Source organism: Phyllostomus discolor, chromosome 12, assembly GCF_004126475.2.
Source record: "Phyllostomus discolor isolate MPI-MPIP mPhyDis1 chromosome 12, mPhyDis1.pri.v3, whole genome shotgun sequence".
NCBI lineage: Eukaryota > Metazoa > Chordata > Mammalia > Chiroptera > Phyllostomidae > Phyllostomus > Phyllostomus discolor.
In genome coordinates, this window is record NC_040914.2 from 5,846,818 (window position 1) to 5,863,509 (window position 16,692).

Here is a 16,692-nt window from a genome sequence, read left to right on the forward strand (position 1 = left end):
CTACCTTTATTACCTCATTGGACCTTAATTATCTCTTTAAAGGTCCTATCTCCAAATATAGTCACATTGATGGGTTAGGGCTTCAACATATAAATTGGGAAAGGAACACAATTAGCCCATCACACCCTATATTGCCAATAAACTGGTAGTGAACTCTAGAAGCTTGGTTAAATTTAGATTCACTCTTCTAGGCATTCATTGGTGGTACTTTCTCACTGTTCATACTGCCAGTGTTAGCGATCAGTCAGTGAATTCAGATAGTGTCAGCCTGACTGCCCAATTGTGTTCATGGTAGAATAGGATTATTAAAAATGTGCTGGGGCCAAGCATGGGATCTTTGGATCCAACTCTCAGGCGCCTGGGGAACAGTGACTGCTTAGCATCATTGAATACACTGTGCACTTCTTAAATTTAGGGAGCACACAAAGCCCCAAGCTCCTGCCTGGGTCCCGCTTTCCTGGTTCATGTTGAGCAAGTTTGGCCACTAAGGTGCTGCTACAGGATGAGTAGGGAGGGCGCCCTGGAGGCAGCTGAATATATCCATCCTGAGCAGTTGTCAGAGTGGGGGCTGAGGCCAAGGCCACCTGCTCACCACTGGCTCTGCTCCTCTGCAGTTGAGCATTGACAGCTGCTGGGTAGGCTCCTTCTACTGCCCCCAGTCCATCTTCACCGCCACCATCTACGATGCCATTGCCACAGAGAGCACCCTCTTCATTCGGCAGAACCAGCTCGTCTACTATTTTACAGGCACCTATATCACACTCCACGAGAGCAACCATGGCAGCGGTGAGGGGGTTGTGGCCAGGTCACGTGCCTGAGGGTTCGTGGCATCAGACAAGGGGACTGCCTTTTGGAGCCCCAGGGGTTATCTGAGTGAACCCATCTATTGGTACCTGGGACTGGAATTGCCTTTGGTGAGAAAGGGGTATTGGAGGGACTTTCCAAGGTCCTGAACCATCTTGCCCATCCTGGAGGGGCTTCTCAAGTGCTAGGGTGGGGCCTTCATCCAGACCTTCCCAGGAACTGTGAACCAGCTGAGGGAAGCGGGAGGGGTGAGAGTGAAGGCAGGAGCAGAGAGACAGACAAGCTCATGCACATGAACATGCACACACTCAAACAGGCATTAGAGTGAATGTCAGAAAGACAGAGAAAGGCTTACTGAGAGAGACATACTGAGAGAGCAATTGGGAGTGAGGGTGGGAAGAGGTATAGGGGTCAGAGAGAAAAATGGGTGGAGGGGGAGAGAGAGTGAGCAGGAGAGAGAGATGGGCTGTTGGAGAGGCAAAGGCACGAAAGAGACTGATCAGAGAGGAAAGGAAAGGCTTTTGATTCAGCTTCATCATTTAAGTGATACCAAAGCTCCCCTAGTTCTTCTAGGTTTCCCCCCCAGTCCAAATGAGAGATGTCATTTAGATACAGGGTCACTTGGACTTATACGGTCACAGAAACTTGTCACCTATATTCATTAGTTAACACGTGTTCTTTTTCTTTTTTTAAAAGAAATCTGAAGTTCCTTTTTTTAAAGATTTTATTTATTTTCAGAGAGAGGGGAAGGGAGGGAGAAAGATAGGGAAAGAAACATCAGTGTGTGGGTGCCTCTCAGGCACGCCCCACCCTGGGGACCCAGCCCGTAACCCAGGCATGTACCCTGACTGGGAATTGAACTGGCAACCCTTTAGTTCTCAGGCCAGCACTCAATCCACTGAGCCATACCAGCCAGGGCAACACATGTTCTTAAAAGTTCATTTTTCTTCCTTCCTTACTTAGAGCACTTGGACAGTGGGAGGAATCAAATTAAAATGGACTCAAGCCAAAAAAAAAAGGAGGGGTTGTTTTTTGGCTTAGATGGCTGAAAAACCCAGGAACATGTTGGTTTCAGGCATAGTTGGATCTAGGGACTCGCGGTAGCTGTTAGGCCCTCCTGTGGTGGTCATGGTGACTTCCTGTTCACCCAGCAACTGCAGACTTTTATATCCTCAGGGGCCCCAGGGAAGGGCATCTCTTTGTTAATGGTTGCAAGTTGGGACTGTCTTTGATTTGTCCTGTTTAGTCACATGCCCAGTTCAGAACCAATCACTCTGACTAGGGGAATGGAAGGGTGGGATGAAGCCTAATCTGAACCTCATGGACAGAATGTGAGCCAGGAGGATTTTCTTAAAGGCAACCGGGTCCCTGTGCCAGGAGTCCCTTGGTCACCACATTGAGCAGTTGCTCCAGGGAGAGGAAATGGTAACAGGCTCACCAAGGCCAGGGAAATGTGGATGGGAGCCCAGGTCCAAACGCCTGAGCCTGAGGCCCCATGCTGGCTCTACAGAGAACTGGGTGCGTGTACTGGCCCACGAGTGCATCAAGAAGCTGTGCCCCGTGCATTTTCACAGCAATGGCTCCGAGTACATCATGGCTCTCACAATTGGAAAGCACGAAGGTTACGTCCACTTTGGGACCATCACTGGTAAGGGTGGGGCTTCTGGCAGCCCAAGAGACTCCTTTATGCCCTGTCACCTCCAAGTATTCTCACCTTGGGCCCTCACCCTCCACCATGTGCCTTCCGAAGGGGTACCGAGCTGAAGGTTGCCTGAGTGGGGATGGGTTTAGGTTTTTGTAGAGATAGTTCTTGGGGTGTATTATGTATCTTGAGTGACTTGTTTGATTTCAGCAGGCAGAAGCCCAATTTGAAATTCATTTAGGCATAAAGAATTTGTGGACTTATAAATGAAAAGACAAGTTGGCAACCTCAGGCATAGCTGAATCCAGGGGCTCACAGGGTATATCATCAAGACTGTCTCTTGGTAAGGTAGTATAGTATAGTGATTATGACAGAGGTCTGGAGAGAGATTGCTCCAATACACTCAACCCAAGTCACCTGTGCCTTTTGGACAGGTGACTTAACCTCTCTCTTTGACCTCATTTTCTCATCAGCAGAATGGGGGTAATGATACTACTAGTATCTGCTTCATTGTTTGCTATAAAGATTAAATAAGTTGGCATCTGTAAAGGTCTTAAAACGGTGCTAGGGACATGAGTGTTAGAAAAGGGTTAAGTATTGTGAGCCCTGTGATTTAGCTTCATTTTCAGATAGCTGCTCCTCCTGGGAGGATTAGGATGGCTCCCAGGAGCTGAGGATCATTTTTCACCAGCTTGAATCATCCCAGGAGAATGAGAGCAACCTCTTCCCTATTAACACTAGAATGCATGCCAGGGTGCGCTCTGATTGGCTGATTCTAGGTCATGTTCCTTGACCTGAGCCAAATACTGTGACCAGAGAGAGAAAGGCATACTCTGATAGACCAGGTGTTAGTGATTGAAACGCCAAAGCGTGAGACCTGTCGTCCCCTGGATCCACAGGCCTAAGGAGGGGGGTAGGGCACAGACATTCCACTACTGTTGGGCTGGGAATGGGAAAGACCTGAGCATGGACCTGCCCTTCTCCGCAGATGGCCGTGTGTCCTTTGAGATGCTGCCCAGGAAGAAGTCTGTGTGTGAAAGGATAGAAGGTACCTATCTCCCACATGGGTCTGAGGTGGGCAGGCGTGAGGATCTGGGGTATGGGAGAACAGGGAAGGGTGGAGGAGGTCATGGGAAAGGATAGTCAGTGTATTGGGGAGAGGCGCAGAGTTATAGGGATGGGGTAGGGGTGGCAGTCAGAGAGGAATGAGGTGATGGATAGGGGGCTGGGTCAGGGGTTGCTGTGGACCTCCCCCTTCCCATCCAGTTGCCGTCTGCTCTATAACCTGGGCCATATACATTGAGGATGACCACAATCTACTGCTGCTGGTGGAGACTGTAGACGACATTGCTGAGAAGCATTTCCTGGTGGCCAGCTTCAGCCTAGGTAATTGGGGCACTCCAGGTGGGGAGGTTGAGTGCGCAGCAGACAACGGGAGGGAGATGTAGCTCATGTCACTCCTGGGTAAGGAGTAGTGGTGGAGAACAGGCTTGGTGGGCTGGGGAAACTGAGAGGAAGTCAGTGTGACTAGAACTGTGGGAAATGGAAGGGAGGCTGATTAAAGAGTGAGAAAAAGCCAGATCTGGAAGGGCCTGTGGCTTATAGTCAGAAGATCTGGTTTTTATTTTACCTGAACTGAGAAGAGGGCTGCCGTGTGCAATTGTACAGGCTGTGTACCACACTCCCCAGCCAAGGAGCCAGAGGAGGCGAGTCCTGAGCCCTAACAGGGCTGTATCATCTTGGAGGCAGCACCTTTTTATAATTCACATGTAGAAACAGTAAGGGCCAAGAAGCCCAAATTGGAAGCCATTGGAGGGCTTTTGGGAGGGATTGGGAAGCTGGTGATTTGCTCAGTTTCAGAGAGCTTGGGGCCTCAGGAGATTTTGCTGTGTTCTTTTCACCTATAGTCACTGATAACCTGGAGGTTCTCTACACCATCCCGGAATTCATTCCTGATGGTAGGAGGGGCAGGCAGAAGAGGACCTCCAAGGTGGGTGGGGGCCAGGATGGGACCAGGTGATCCCACCTCACTGCTGTGACCACTCTGCCTCTGCCTCTGCCTCGGCCTCTGCCTTGGCCAGCTCGAGATCTGGAGTTCCTGATGCTCATAGGGACAGAGTCTTACACCAACTTCTCGATGGTACCCAAGGGCATGTCCTATAACCCGTTTAACAACCTGCTGTTCATCTGGGGCAACTTCCTCCTGCAGAGGTAGGGGGTCGCACATACTCTGTTTCCCCAGCCCCATCAGGGTGGAGGCCCTTTCTGAAGTCACAAAGTTTTCAGTTTGCCCAAGTCCAGAAGTTATGACTGTGATGGGGAAAACACAAGCTGGGGTGATGGGGGCTAGGACGGGTGAAGCTATGGGAACCCGATGTGAGGTCTCAACCTATGTGGGCAATAGACAGTACTGTCTGGGGCAGATTAGGACATTTTAATTCCTTAGGAAAATAGGGGCCTCTGAGCCAACTTCATGGGCTGTTGGCAAAGTGCCAGGTTGGCAAATGCTCCTGTTGACAGATGGGCAGGTCACCCAGAGGGTTTGGAGTCAGGGGCAGAAAGAAGCTAGAATCCCAGGCTTCTTTTGCATGTTCTCACAAGGCTAATGGAGAAGTGAGGAAACAGCTCCCGTGTCATGTTCAGTCCAGAGCCATGGGAAACAGATATCCTCCAGGGGCCTTGCCTAGGCACCCTTAGCTTCCATCTCTACCCCTGCAGCTACGACAATGAAAACTACATCTACCTGGCAGACTTCCCCAAGGAGCTGTCCATCCGGTACCTGGTCAACTCGTTCCGTGGGGACATAGCTGTTGTCACAGAGACAGAGGAGGTGGGTGCCCGACCCCTCTCCCCACTTCATCTCTGCCCATCCTAAACCCTGGAGGTCTCCCTTCTTCCCCTGTGAGGGTAAGGTGGCCAAACAGAAGGAACCCCCTCAGGGACTGTGGAGAAGGGCAGCAGAAGCTGCATTTATAGCTGAGAACCCTGGAACTCAAGGAGGCAAAGTGTCTTTTCCAGAGTCCCTCAGCAGAGAGAAGCACCTGTGCTCAGAGTTTTCTGCTCTGATCTCCAGAGGGGGCCCACATTGGTTTCATCATGCAGATGTTCCTTTCATAAATAAGAAGCACTTCCTGGATGCCTGACCCAGTGCTGGGGACACAGTGGCCTTCATAGGGTACAAGCCTGTTGGGAGGTCAGATTCATTCCCAGATAGTGGCAGTCGAGAGCAGTCAGTCCGCAGCAAGGAAGTCAGTACCCGTGAATGTTCAGAGAAGGGGCCTGACCCAGGCTGAGTGTTTGTGTGTCAGGAAGGGCCTCACAGAGGAGGCCACATAGGGAGGGGGCATCCTGAAGGTTGGAGGGGATCCTCTAGGCTGAGGCTCAGGAGGTGGTGAGGTCTAGAGTCAAATGTGCTGGGGGAAGGGGTGAGCATCAGTGTAGAGATGGGAAACTGAGGCTGAAGTGATGGTGAGACCCTAGAGAATGCAAAGAGTGTGAAGAAAAACAGCTTGGCCCTGGGGACCCCAACAATTAGGGGTGTATGTATTAGGAATGCTTAAGTTGCAAGTAATAGAAAGTCAAGCAGACTGAAACAATGAAGAAATTTATCATGATGAGTGGGGGCTGGAAGCAGAGGTGGTGGGTTCTGGGAAGCAGAGAGTTGGCACTACAGAGAGAAGGGATGTGAGCTCCCAAGCCTCACTCCTCAAGGAATGGGGCCATCACACTCTGTAGAGGAGGAGAGGGGTCAGAGGTCCCCATGGCTCTCACACACACCTGGCTGTTACCCTCCAGATCTGGTACCTCCTGGAAGGAAGCTATCGGATGTACAAGCTGTTCCCATCCTATGCCTGGGAGTTGTATGTCAGCCTACAAATGATGCACAAGTCCTCTCTCTACGGCCGCAATGAGACCATGATCACCCTTTTCTTTGAAGACCGCAGTTTGTACCAGGTTCAACACAGGAGCTGTGGGGAGATGTGGGGGAGTGACAGGGTGGCTTATGCCAGCTCAACTGGCTCTGCCTTCCCACTGCAGCTGGTGTACCTTCTAGACAACTATGAGGGCAAGATTGTCAAGAGGCTTGTGCCCGTTGAGCAACTCCTCATGTACCAGCAGCTCAGCAGACGATACCTCTTGCCGCGGCAAAGGTGAGAAGATACTGATGAATCACAGCAGTAGTCAGAGAGCCCCAAGCACTTCCTGCACAAAGCTCTCTGTTCTGGAGGTGGTGGGAGGGAGATCAAGCCATCCCCAACTGATGACCTCAGGGCTATGATGGAGAAGGTCACAGCGTATGGAAACTCAAAGGAGGGGCCTAACCCAGTTTGGGGAGAGGGAGCATCAAGGAGGGCTTCAAGCAGGAAGGTGTGCATGACCATGACCTGAAGGGTGAGGAAGCATTGGCTAGGTAATAAAATAGAGAAAAATGTTCCAGACAGGGGGAGCCATTCATGCAAAGGCACAGAGGAGGGGAGGAGACTGGGTGTTTGAGAACCGAGAGAAAGCATAGTGGTGGTGGCAGGACAAGCAAGGTCAGCCAATGGTCCTAGGCAGGAACTTGAAGTTCATATTGAGGGTTCTGGGGAGCCACCTCGGGATTAAATGGAGGGATACTACCTGTTAGATTTTACTGCTTTTAATAATAATCCTTCTGGTCACCTACAGAGGAGCCCAGGGAGTGGCAGTGGGGGAAGGGGAGGTGGAAGGACTGTGAGGAAGGGGAAGAGAGGCTGGGATGGGGCCCAAGCCTGGTCTAAGGGACCCAGGGACTCCAGGGGAATGTGTCCAGGGTTACCAGGAGCTGAGGCTGAGGAGGAAGGGCAGGGCAGGATTAGATTTGGAGAGGCTCCTGGGGCACAGGACTGGGAAAAGTAAGCTGCTAACCCCCATCACCACCGCCTAGGAGTCACCTGAGGCTCTCCTTCACCAACTTCTGCCCCTTCACGGTGATGCGCCTGCGGGACCTGCCCAAGCCACAGATGTACACACGCCAGGAGCGGTACCGGGCACAGCCGCCAGGTATCCTGGAGTCCTCCGGCTTCCACACTGAGAACTCACTCGCCGTCTATCAGGGCCTCCTCTACTACCTGCTCTGGTTGCACTCCAAGTACGACAAGGTGGGCGTCTGGTGTCTGGGCATGTCCCAGGCCGGGGCTTGTCTGGGACGGGACTGTGGAGGCACGGAAAGAGGGCTAGGTCTGTGGGGCTGGAAGAACCACTGCAGAGAGCGGAACACAGCAGGCCTTCTAGAGCCTGAGGCCAAGTGGGGACGGGGGCAGGGGGCTTGAGCAGGGCTGTGGGAGATAGCTTTGCAGGTGTGGCCATTGGGCTGAAAGGACGGGCCAGGGTGTGATCTTTTGCTTTGGGTTAGGGGTAGGGTCTGAGGCTGGGAAGGGGTCTGGGAATGTCGCTTTCCTGTGACGCTCTTCCCCACCCCACCTCGCACTCACAATGCTGGTGGTCTCTGCAGCCTTACGCAGACCCAGTGCACGACTCCACCTGGCGCTGGTGGAAGAACAAGAAACAGGACCAGGTGCATGGAGAGGGTTTCGAGTCGGGGGAAGGGCGACCCCGGACACCCCTGCCCACCTCGCACCTTTTCTGTCTCTGGGTGCTGACTTTGTCCTGCTTCCCATGCCCCAGGACTACTACTACTACCTGGCGAGCAATTGGCAAAGTGCGGGTAATGTGCACATTGACATGACCAACTACGAAAAGATCTACGACCTCAAGGCCGAGTACCAGCTGCCGGAGCGTATCTTCCTGGATAAGGGCACCAGCTACCGCTTCTCCATCTTCATGACTGCCCGGGGCCACTCCTTCAAGTCGAAGCCCGAGCCTGGTCTGTGGGCAGGGCCTGAGTAGAATCGGAGCAGCAACGGGGGGTGGGGCAGGGCGGGGGGCGGGGACCTGGGCACCATCCCAGGGTCTGGCCCTGATCCCGCCAGTGCTTCGTGCTTCGGGCAGGCAACACCTTCCGGCTGCAGAGCCAGGTGGACCTAGGCGTGGTGCTGGCTGACCCCTACTGCACTGAGGTGGAGGTGAAGCAGAACATCCTTATTAATCGCAACTCAGTGCTTTTTTTGGTGAGACCAGGTGATGAGGAGGTATAGGGGCAGATTTACCTGGGCAGTGGACCTGTTGGAAGCTCATGGTTTCTTGACCCATCCCTGGATCCTTGGGTACGCCTGCTGACCCCTTCATTTTTGCTCCCACGCCCAGGTTACACTCAGGGACAAAAAGGTGTGCTTTGACCACGGCATTAGTGGACATGATCCCATGAAGACTTCCATGTTGGTCAAGGTGCTGTCCAAACCTGGAAGGGAGGGAAGCAGGGTGAGGGAAAAGACTGGGCCGGTGGAACACACCTGCATCGCCTGCTCCTGCCCACAGGTTGTGGGATCATCTGGGCACTGCTTCCAGAACACGAACCAGGGGCCCCGCATGCAAGTATTGGACCTTGGGGTACTGGGCCCTGTGCTGGGAGGGAAGGGTTTGGGTGTAGTTTCTGTATGCTCCCCTGGCATCCCCACCCACTCACTCGCTTCTTTCCTCCATTCCCATTTTTGGAAAGGGCTGCCTTTACAGTGATATAGATTGCATCCAAACTTGTGTGTTTCTTCTGGTACTTTTCTGCAGGGGGAAGTAAAGTATCTGTGACACAGGCTTCCTTTTCCAGCTGGCACAAAGGCACCATGTGGGTCAGCTTGGCACTTTTCCCACATGTCATTCTTCCTTTACCCACTCACATGGTCTTTGTTCACTCCTGTGCATCCCTGGTTCTTCACTTGCTCACACATGCAATATCTCCTTTGCACAGAGGCAGACACTGAGGCTCAGAGAGGTGGCAGACCTCTCCTCAGAGTAACCCAGGGAGCTGATAAGTGGTACAGGAGGGACCTGGCCCAGAGGCCTTGTTCTCACCCATTTCTCTGCCCATTAATCAACAGACAGACCCAGGTGCTCCTCCATCTGGCTTAGTATGACCCAGGGCAGTAAAAATGGGGGTTATAACAGTCCCAATACCTTGGATTACATAAGGTAATCTGAGTCAAGTGCAGGGTAGAGTGACTCACCTCAGGTTCCATAAGGGGTTTTTGTTGTGCTTAGCATTATGCATTATTTTCCTCTTTATCATAACCCCAGAGGGTCAAAGTTAATACCCCCATTTTGATCTGGAAGATTCCTTCTGGAAATTTATAACACACAGCAAAAGGTCAAAACCAACCTAAATGTTCATTGCATAGGGGAGTGGTTAAATAGGTTATGGTGCATCCATGCAATGGAAAACTATGAGGGAGGGAGGGAGGGAAGGAAGGAAGGAAAGGGAAGGGAGGGGAGGGGAGGGGAGGGGAGGGGAGGAGAAGGGAAGGGAAGGGAAGGGAAGGGAAGGGAAGGGAAGGGAAGGGAAGGGAAGGGAAGGGAAGGGGAGGGGAGGGGAGGGGAGGGAAGGGAAGGGAAGGGAAAGGAAAGGAAGATGGATCTCCATATACTGATGTGGAATGGTCTCCAAAGTGTATTTTATTCTTAAAAAAAAAGCAGGGTACGCATCAATGTAGGCAAAACATTAGCATGAGAAAGATTCTCTGAGAACATATATTTACGTCTACTTTTATTTACATGAAGAAACTTGGGGAAAATGGACAAAAAAGTACTCAGGGTTGTTCCCTACTCTGAGGATGAAGGAGAGGCAGGACAGCTGGAGGATGGGAGTAGGAGTGAAACTTCACCCTGTGTGTGTGTGTGCCCACAGGTGTGTTCTCCATATACTCGTATGTGACCATGTCATCCGTCTAAAAATTAAGTTTTTAAAAAAGTCAATGATAAAGAAAAAAACACAGGGAAACAGGTGCTGAAGATAGTCTGAGGTTTCCTTTCTTTGTATTCTCAGGCTTCAGCCTGCCAGCTTCTAGGTCCCCCTCTCTACCCACCCCCAGATGACCAGGTCAGGAGGCATGTGTACTGGGAAGGCCTAGAGCCTCTCTGTAGCTCCCATCCTGGAAAAAATAGATATGGGAACCAATTGGTAAGCAGTGGATTCTCAATATGTACCATGTTTTTTGGACTATAAGACACATGATTTCTCCCAAATTTGGGAGGAAAAGGGGAGTGTATCTTATAGTCTGAATGTAGCTTTACATTTATATTGGTGAGATATGTTATTTATGTTATTAAATATTCTACCACATTTTTTGCTTCAAATTTTTTTCCTGTTTTCCTCCTCTAAAACCTAGGTGCATCTTATGGTCCGAAAAATATGGTAAATATCTTGGATAAAGGAAATAAGAAGTGAATTTATATGTAATAGGTGCTCAGTCAAATTGGTTAGGTGAATAAAGGCTTGGAGTGTCTCTTAACAGGCTAGCTCCAAAGATGGACCTCCAGGGCAGATGGGGCTGGGGTCAGGGGGTGGACCAGGAACAGGTTTCATTCCCTGTGTGAAAAGCTTATTAATTCAACCACTATTTATTGAGTGCCTGCTACACACCAGCCTTATTTTAAGGGCTGGAGTTACATCAGTGAACAAACCAGACAAGTTCTGTCCTTGTGAAGCTGATGTTCCAGTGGGTGGAGTGTATTCATTTCTAGGGCTGCCATAATCTCCACAGACTAAGAAGCTGACTCTCTACCAGTTATGGAGGCCAGAAGTCTAAAATCAGGGTTGGTCCCACTGCAGGTTCTCAGGATCCTTGAAATTTCTCGCCTTGTAGACGCATCACTTCAGTCTCTGCCTTCACCTTTACAAGGCCGTCTCCCTGTGTCTGTGTCCAAATTTCCCTCATCTTATAAGGACACTAGTCATTGGATTAGGATCCAGCCTAATCCAGTATGACCTCATCTTAACTTGATTACACCTGTAAAGACCCTATTCCAAATTAGGTCACATTGGCAGGTACCAAGGGATTAGGACTTCAACATATCTTTGGGATACATAATTCAACCCACAACAGAGTTGGACAATAAGCAATATAAATAAGATGTGTGTTAAGAGGTGATGAGTGCCAGAGAGAAAAAGGCAGGCAAGGGGCATGGGGTATGTCAGCATTTGCCATTAGATGGCTCAGTGAAAGCCTGGCCAAGGAGGAAACATTTGAGCAGACTTGGGGGAGGAGGGTAAGTGAGCTATGTGGTTATATACTAAAAAGTCATTCCAGTGAGAGGGAACAGAGGGTATTAAGGGCTGGAAGCAGGAGTATGTTTCATCTGTTAAGACTAAGGGAACATGGATGGGTAATTGTGGCTGGATCAGGGCGAGCAGGGAGGAAAGTGGTGAAAATGAGGTGAACATGGTGATGGGGCAGATCACCTGAGGCCTAATGGGCATTGGTGAGCAAGATCATTCTAGGGGAGAGCTCTGAGCAGAGGACTTAGGTGTTCACAGGGTCCCTCTAGTTGCAGGTGGGGGACATGTAGGCAATGTTTGGCGGGGTAGACCAGGGAGGATTAGGTTAGGTAGGCAACAAGGTTAGGTAGGCAAGAGTGAAGCAAAGGAGTTGAGGGGTGGAGGAAAGAATGGCTCTATTTTGAAGTCTAGAGACATAGGCTATCCAAGTGGACCAGATGTGGGGGTGAGAGAAAGAAGTTTCCAGGATGAGACCAAGGCTTTTAGCCTGAACATAGAAGGATGAGGTGCCATTGAGATGGGTTGTGGATATATAGACTTGGAAATGCCCATTATACTCCCAGTGAGTGAGTGGCTCGTAGATGTAATCTTTGGGCAAGTCTAGCATGAGAAGTGCTTAATCTATGGCTACCAACTCCTCTCCACAGTTGCCATCAAGCCCAGACCACGGTTTCCGGATGCCCATGTCCCTTTGACATTCTGAAGACAGTGTCACAGATTCCTTGACCCCTGGCCCCTAATCTTCCATCCTGGCTGCACTTTCCTCATAAAACCCGTGCTCCCCCCAGATCAATTGTTTGAAAATTCATGCCCAGCTCCAGCCCTATAAAGTCTGACTAGGAGTTGGGTGCTCCACAGGGGTAGGTGTTACTGGTTTTTTATGTCTTTTTCTGCAGACAGCTGGAAACTACCTGGCCCAGTTTGAGTTCCAGCTCTACCACTTAACAGCGATCTGGCTTTGGATAGTAAATAAGTTGCTTGACTGCTCTGTGCCTCACTTTGCCATCTCTAAAGTGGAAATATTAATAGCCTCTACCATACAAGTCTGTTTGGACAGTCTAATGAATTTGAATGTGTGGTGCTTAGAACACTAGCGCCTTGTACACAGTGAAAGCTACATAAGTAACTGCAGTTATTAAAGTATTGATTTAAGGAAAATAATGATTAGATTGTACCCTGATGAGGGTGAGCCTGGAAGGTAGTGATGGTATCTGTGGGAGGAGGGGTGTTCTCCCTTTCCCACTTCCCAGGCGAGGCTTTTCTCCTCCCACTCAGGGCAATCTGATGGTGCCGTTGCTTATCGGCTGCCCACCTGGCAAGCGTCTGGCCTTTGACATCACCTACACGCTACAGTACAACCGCTTACAGAACAAACACTACTTTAACTGCCTTTACCCGGACCCTGAGATGCCCTGCTTCCTCTTCCGTGACAGTGCGTGTCCAGGCCCCTCCTCTGCATTGTTCACTGTCCTCTGTCCTACCACTTTGCCCTTACCTCCCCGCCCACTCTCTGCTCTTCCCCTTGGTCCCCCCTCTCTCTTTTCTCCCCTTACCACCCTCCACTTCTCGGGCCAGGCTAATTTCTTCTTCTGGCCTCACCCTCTTCCCACTGTACAGTCTTCTACCCCTTCTTCTTGATCCAAGATTTGGTGACGGGAGACTCTGGCAGTTTTCAGGGCAGGTAAAAGCATGGCCAAGCCAGTGGCTGATGGGAAGGGGTAGGAGGGCAGGAGGGGTAGATGTGATGCAGGACTCAGGACACTGAGGCTGGTCGCTGTGCACCTTTGCTCCCGGCAGCTATGTTCTGAAAGTGGTGGGCGGCGGGCCCACCCTGGACACCATCAAGGAATACAGCGAGGAAGAGATTTACCGCTTCAACAGCCCCCTGGACAGGTAATCCCTGTGCGACCCGGCTGTAATAGGGCCTTCCTTCCCCTGTAGACCCCTTCAGCTTCCCAGCCACAGATCTCCCACTCCTTGCAAGCCCCACCTACCTCAGTATCTCAGGCCCCACCCACAGCAAGGCTCCTAGGGTCCCACAAACTCTTGCCCTGTTCACCAAAGGCTCCAACCCAGACCCCCCTTGCTCACATGCTGGCCACCTTCCGCATCAGTCTGCAGCCGAGGCCCGCCCTCACTGAGGTTCTGGGTCCTCTACTGAGTTTACAGTGGTCTTCCACAGCACTGACAGCCTCATCTGGACTACCAAGAATGCAACAACTACCCGAGATTCAGCCTTCAACATTCTGTCCCACCAGAGCTTAGGCATCGAGTAAGTGCACACCCTGGCTGCCGGCCTCTTTATCACCCACCTGTCCACAATCTGTCTGTCAGGCCTGACCAATTTCTCCTGCTTCTGTGAACCCCCAAGCCATATGGACCACCTTTGTGTTCCTCAAATGGGACTGACCTGGACACAAGCTGGACACTCTGTCTGTGGTGCCAGTCCCTCTTACTGTTTCTTCAGGCCTTATATCAGATGTCTCTTCATCTAGGAGGATTTTTCTGACTGTTCTAGTTGGGACAGTTGGCTCCTATCTTCCTGTACTATCCCATCGAGCCTTGACCCCTCTGCCTGTTCTCTCATCTCAGCCTTGACCTCTCTGCCTGTGTCCCCATCCCAGCCCTGATCCCTTTGGGCTGTTTCTGCCCACTATGGGGTCTGTCTCCCTTATAGGTCCAGATTCTAAATAAACTCAACATAATATTTGTGGAATGAGACAATGAACAAATTAATGAATTCATGGTAGGCATTACTAACATTTGAATGGAGGTCTTAATGAATAAAAACGATGGAGGTATAAGGGCTCAATTACTATTTTTGATTTATTGAAAAGAAGAAAATGATGCCATGAGCATCAGACAGAATGAGCGAATGAGCAAAGTAACCAACTTATACCTAGTCAGCATTCAACCTATGTTTGTTGAATAAATGAAAAAAGAAAAGAGTAAATGAATAAAAATGTGGCTTTGTACTAGTAGGTACTCAAGCTGTATTTGTGGGATAAAGGAAAGAAGGCAGCAAGGAGTAAGTGGGGAGTCGGCACATAACAGGTATACAATCCATAATCTAGGTGAATGCATAATAAGAGGAATTGACAGGCGGACATGAAAAGGCAGGAGGAAATGAAAGGGTAAACAAATGGCCTATCACTTGGTAGGCATTCAGAAGTCTTCTTGGATGAAAGAATGAAGAAGTGAATCAGGGATGAAGGAATGAGATAGTGCCTAGTTGGTGCTCACCCAGTTTTGGGGGTGGGGGTAGAAATCAGGGGTTGTCACATGGTAGGCATGATGTGCTGCACAAGTACCTGAATGTGGGCCCCCAGGTGGCTGTGTCTGGAGAATTCCCCATGCCATGACACCGTTCCCCGTAGCATCTTCGCCCCTGAATTCTTCTTCAAGGTGTTGGTGAGCAACAGGTAAGCCAAGCACGTGGCCCAGGTGGGGTCGGGGGCTCTCTACAGGGTGCCTGACTCCTTTCCAGTCATGGACCTCTTCCCCCCATCAGAGGTGTGGACAACAGCACATACTGTGACCACCAGCTCATCTTCCTGCTGCATATCCATGGGCTTCCACTCAGTGCCAAGCGGGCTTTCTTCATCCTTATGGTGAGTGGCTGCCTAGGAGCTGACCAGTGGGGTAGACAGACTCCACCAGGCTGCCCATCTACACCTGTGGTTTGGTGCTTGAAGTTTTCAGCCAGTGCGTTTCTCAGCGTGGTGACCTTCTATATCATCATCTGCCTCTTGCTGCCCCTTATGATGAAGTTCTGCAACTTCCTTCGCTGGAAGATCAACAACATCGTCACCTCAGAATCCTTCTACACTTACAGCTCCTCTTCCAGAGACTTCAGCACATCTGAGACCAAATCTAGTGGTGGCTCCAAGGACAGCTATAAGGTGGCAGAAGAGAATAAGGCTAGACCTGATGAAACCGTGAAGAAGCCACTGAACTGAGCCTCTTGCCTGCCCCGCCCACCTCCATTCCTTATTTCCTGGGCCAACTTGGAAATGCAACCTGTCACCCATCCCAAGCCTTCCTTTCTGTTTTGCTTGAATTTTCATTTTCCTTCAGATCATACAGCCACACATAGGTTATTAAAATACCAAAATCCTTCTGTGCCATCTGGTAAATAGCAGCTTCTCTGTGTGCCTGCCAACTCAGCCTCTCCCCAGGGTGCCCCAACCTCCCTACAGTTCAGCAAGGTCCTCCATGACCCAGGCCCATTGCTATGGCCTAAAGTCTGTTCTGGTTGTTCAGTGCTTAGATTTAGTACCAGTCATTAAATATTTTTGAATATCAACACCAATATGGTGTTGAGCTTAAGGAGGGGACTCTAGAGAGGTTAGGATCTTTATTTTAGTTGCAATTAGCAAAAACTTCAAATAGTCCAAATGGAAATGATAATATATGGGTTCTGTCAAGATAAGCTTCAGGTACAGTTTTTTAAAAAGATTTTGCTTATTTTTAGAGAGAGGAGAAGGAAGGGAGGGAGGGAGAAAAATATCAATGTGTGGTTGTCTCATGCTCACCCCCTACTGGGGACCTGGCCTGTAACCCAGACACGTGCCCTGACTGGGAGTTGAACTGGTGACCCATTGGTTCTCAGGCTGGCACTCAGTCCACTGAGCTGCACCAGCCAAGGCAGCTCCAGGTACAGTTTGATCCAGAAGTGTTCAGTATCCACAGGATTCTCACTCCTTTTCTCTGTAGCTTTTCCTGCTCTCCCCTGCTCTGAGTGTGGTCTCTGAGCTCAGGACAGCCTTCCTCACAGTCTGAAGCTACACATCCATGTGTCTCATTGTCCATAGGAAAAAAAGGCTGCAGTCCAACATTTCTAGGCTGTCAGTCCTGTTAGTCACTTTGATTGGATGAGGTTGGGTCATAAGCTTTATCACTTACACTGCCAGAGGGATTTGACCTTGAGCAGTTTAAGCCAATCAGAGCCCATCCTTAGGTCTAAGGGATTCAGCATTATCTTAATTTCATGCTCTTGTGTGTATGTGTGTGTGTGTGTGTGTGTGTAAGGGCAGTTCTTATAAAGACAATGTGTTATCAAAAATAGGAAAGGGAAGCTGAAAGGCAAAAAGCAAATGTACCTTTGTACTCCACTCCC

The 16,692-nt window shown here is 50.2% G+C and overlaps 1 protein-coding gene across 1 annotated transcript in view; it reads left to right on the forward strand.

The window, feature by feature from the left end:
- Positions 1-16,040, forward strand: part of CATSPERG (cation channel sperm associated auxiliary subunit gamma) — a 40,438-nt gene extending 24,398 nt beyond the window's left edge. Inside the window, exons 9-30 of the mRNA XM_036012765.1 lie at positions 615-786; positions 2,315-2,452; positions 3,435-3,494; positions 3,713-3,832; positions 4,354-4,404; positions 4,528-4,657; positions 5,165-5,276; positions 6,242-6,400; positions 6,485-6,597; positions 7,353-7,566; positions 7,920-7,982; positions 8,093-8,291; positions 8,417-8,535; positions 8,672-8,752; positions 8,843-8,899; positions 12,849-13,005; positions 13,191-13,254; positions 13,371-13,466; positions 13,756-13,845; positions 14,903-14,995; positions 15,085-15,184; positions 15,269-16,040. Of these exons, the coding sequence (XP_035868658.1) occupies positions 615-786; positions 2,315-2,452; positions 3,435-3,494; positions 3,713-3,832; positions 4,354-4,404; positions 4,528-4,657; positions 5,165-5,276; positions 6,242-6,400; positions 6,485-6,597; positions 7,353-7,566; positions 7,920-7,982; positions 8,093-8,291; positions 8,417-8,535; positions 8,672-8,752; positions 8,843-8,899; positions 12,849-13,005; positions 13,191-13,254; positions 13,371-13,466; positions 13,756-13,845; positions 14,903-14,995; positions 15,085-15,184; positions 15,269-15,532 (2,652 nt within the window). The 3' untranslated portion in view covers positions 15,533-16,040. The remainder of the gene's footprint in view (positions 1-614; positions 787-2,314; positions 2,453-3,434; positions 3,495-3,712; positions 3,833-4,353; positions 4,405-4,527; positions 4,658-5,164; positions 5,277-6,241; positions 6,401-6,484; positions 6,598-7,352; positions 7,567-7,919; positions 7,983-8,092; positions 8,292-8,416; positions 8,536-8,671; positions 8,753-8,842; positions 8,900-12,848; positions 13,006-13,190; positions 13,255-13,370; positions 13,467-13,755; positions 13,846-14,902; positions 14,996-15,084; positions 15,185-15,268) is intronic.
- Positions 16,041-16,692: the final 652 nt, after the last annotated feature.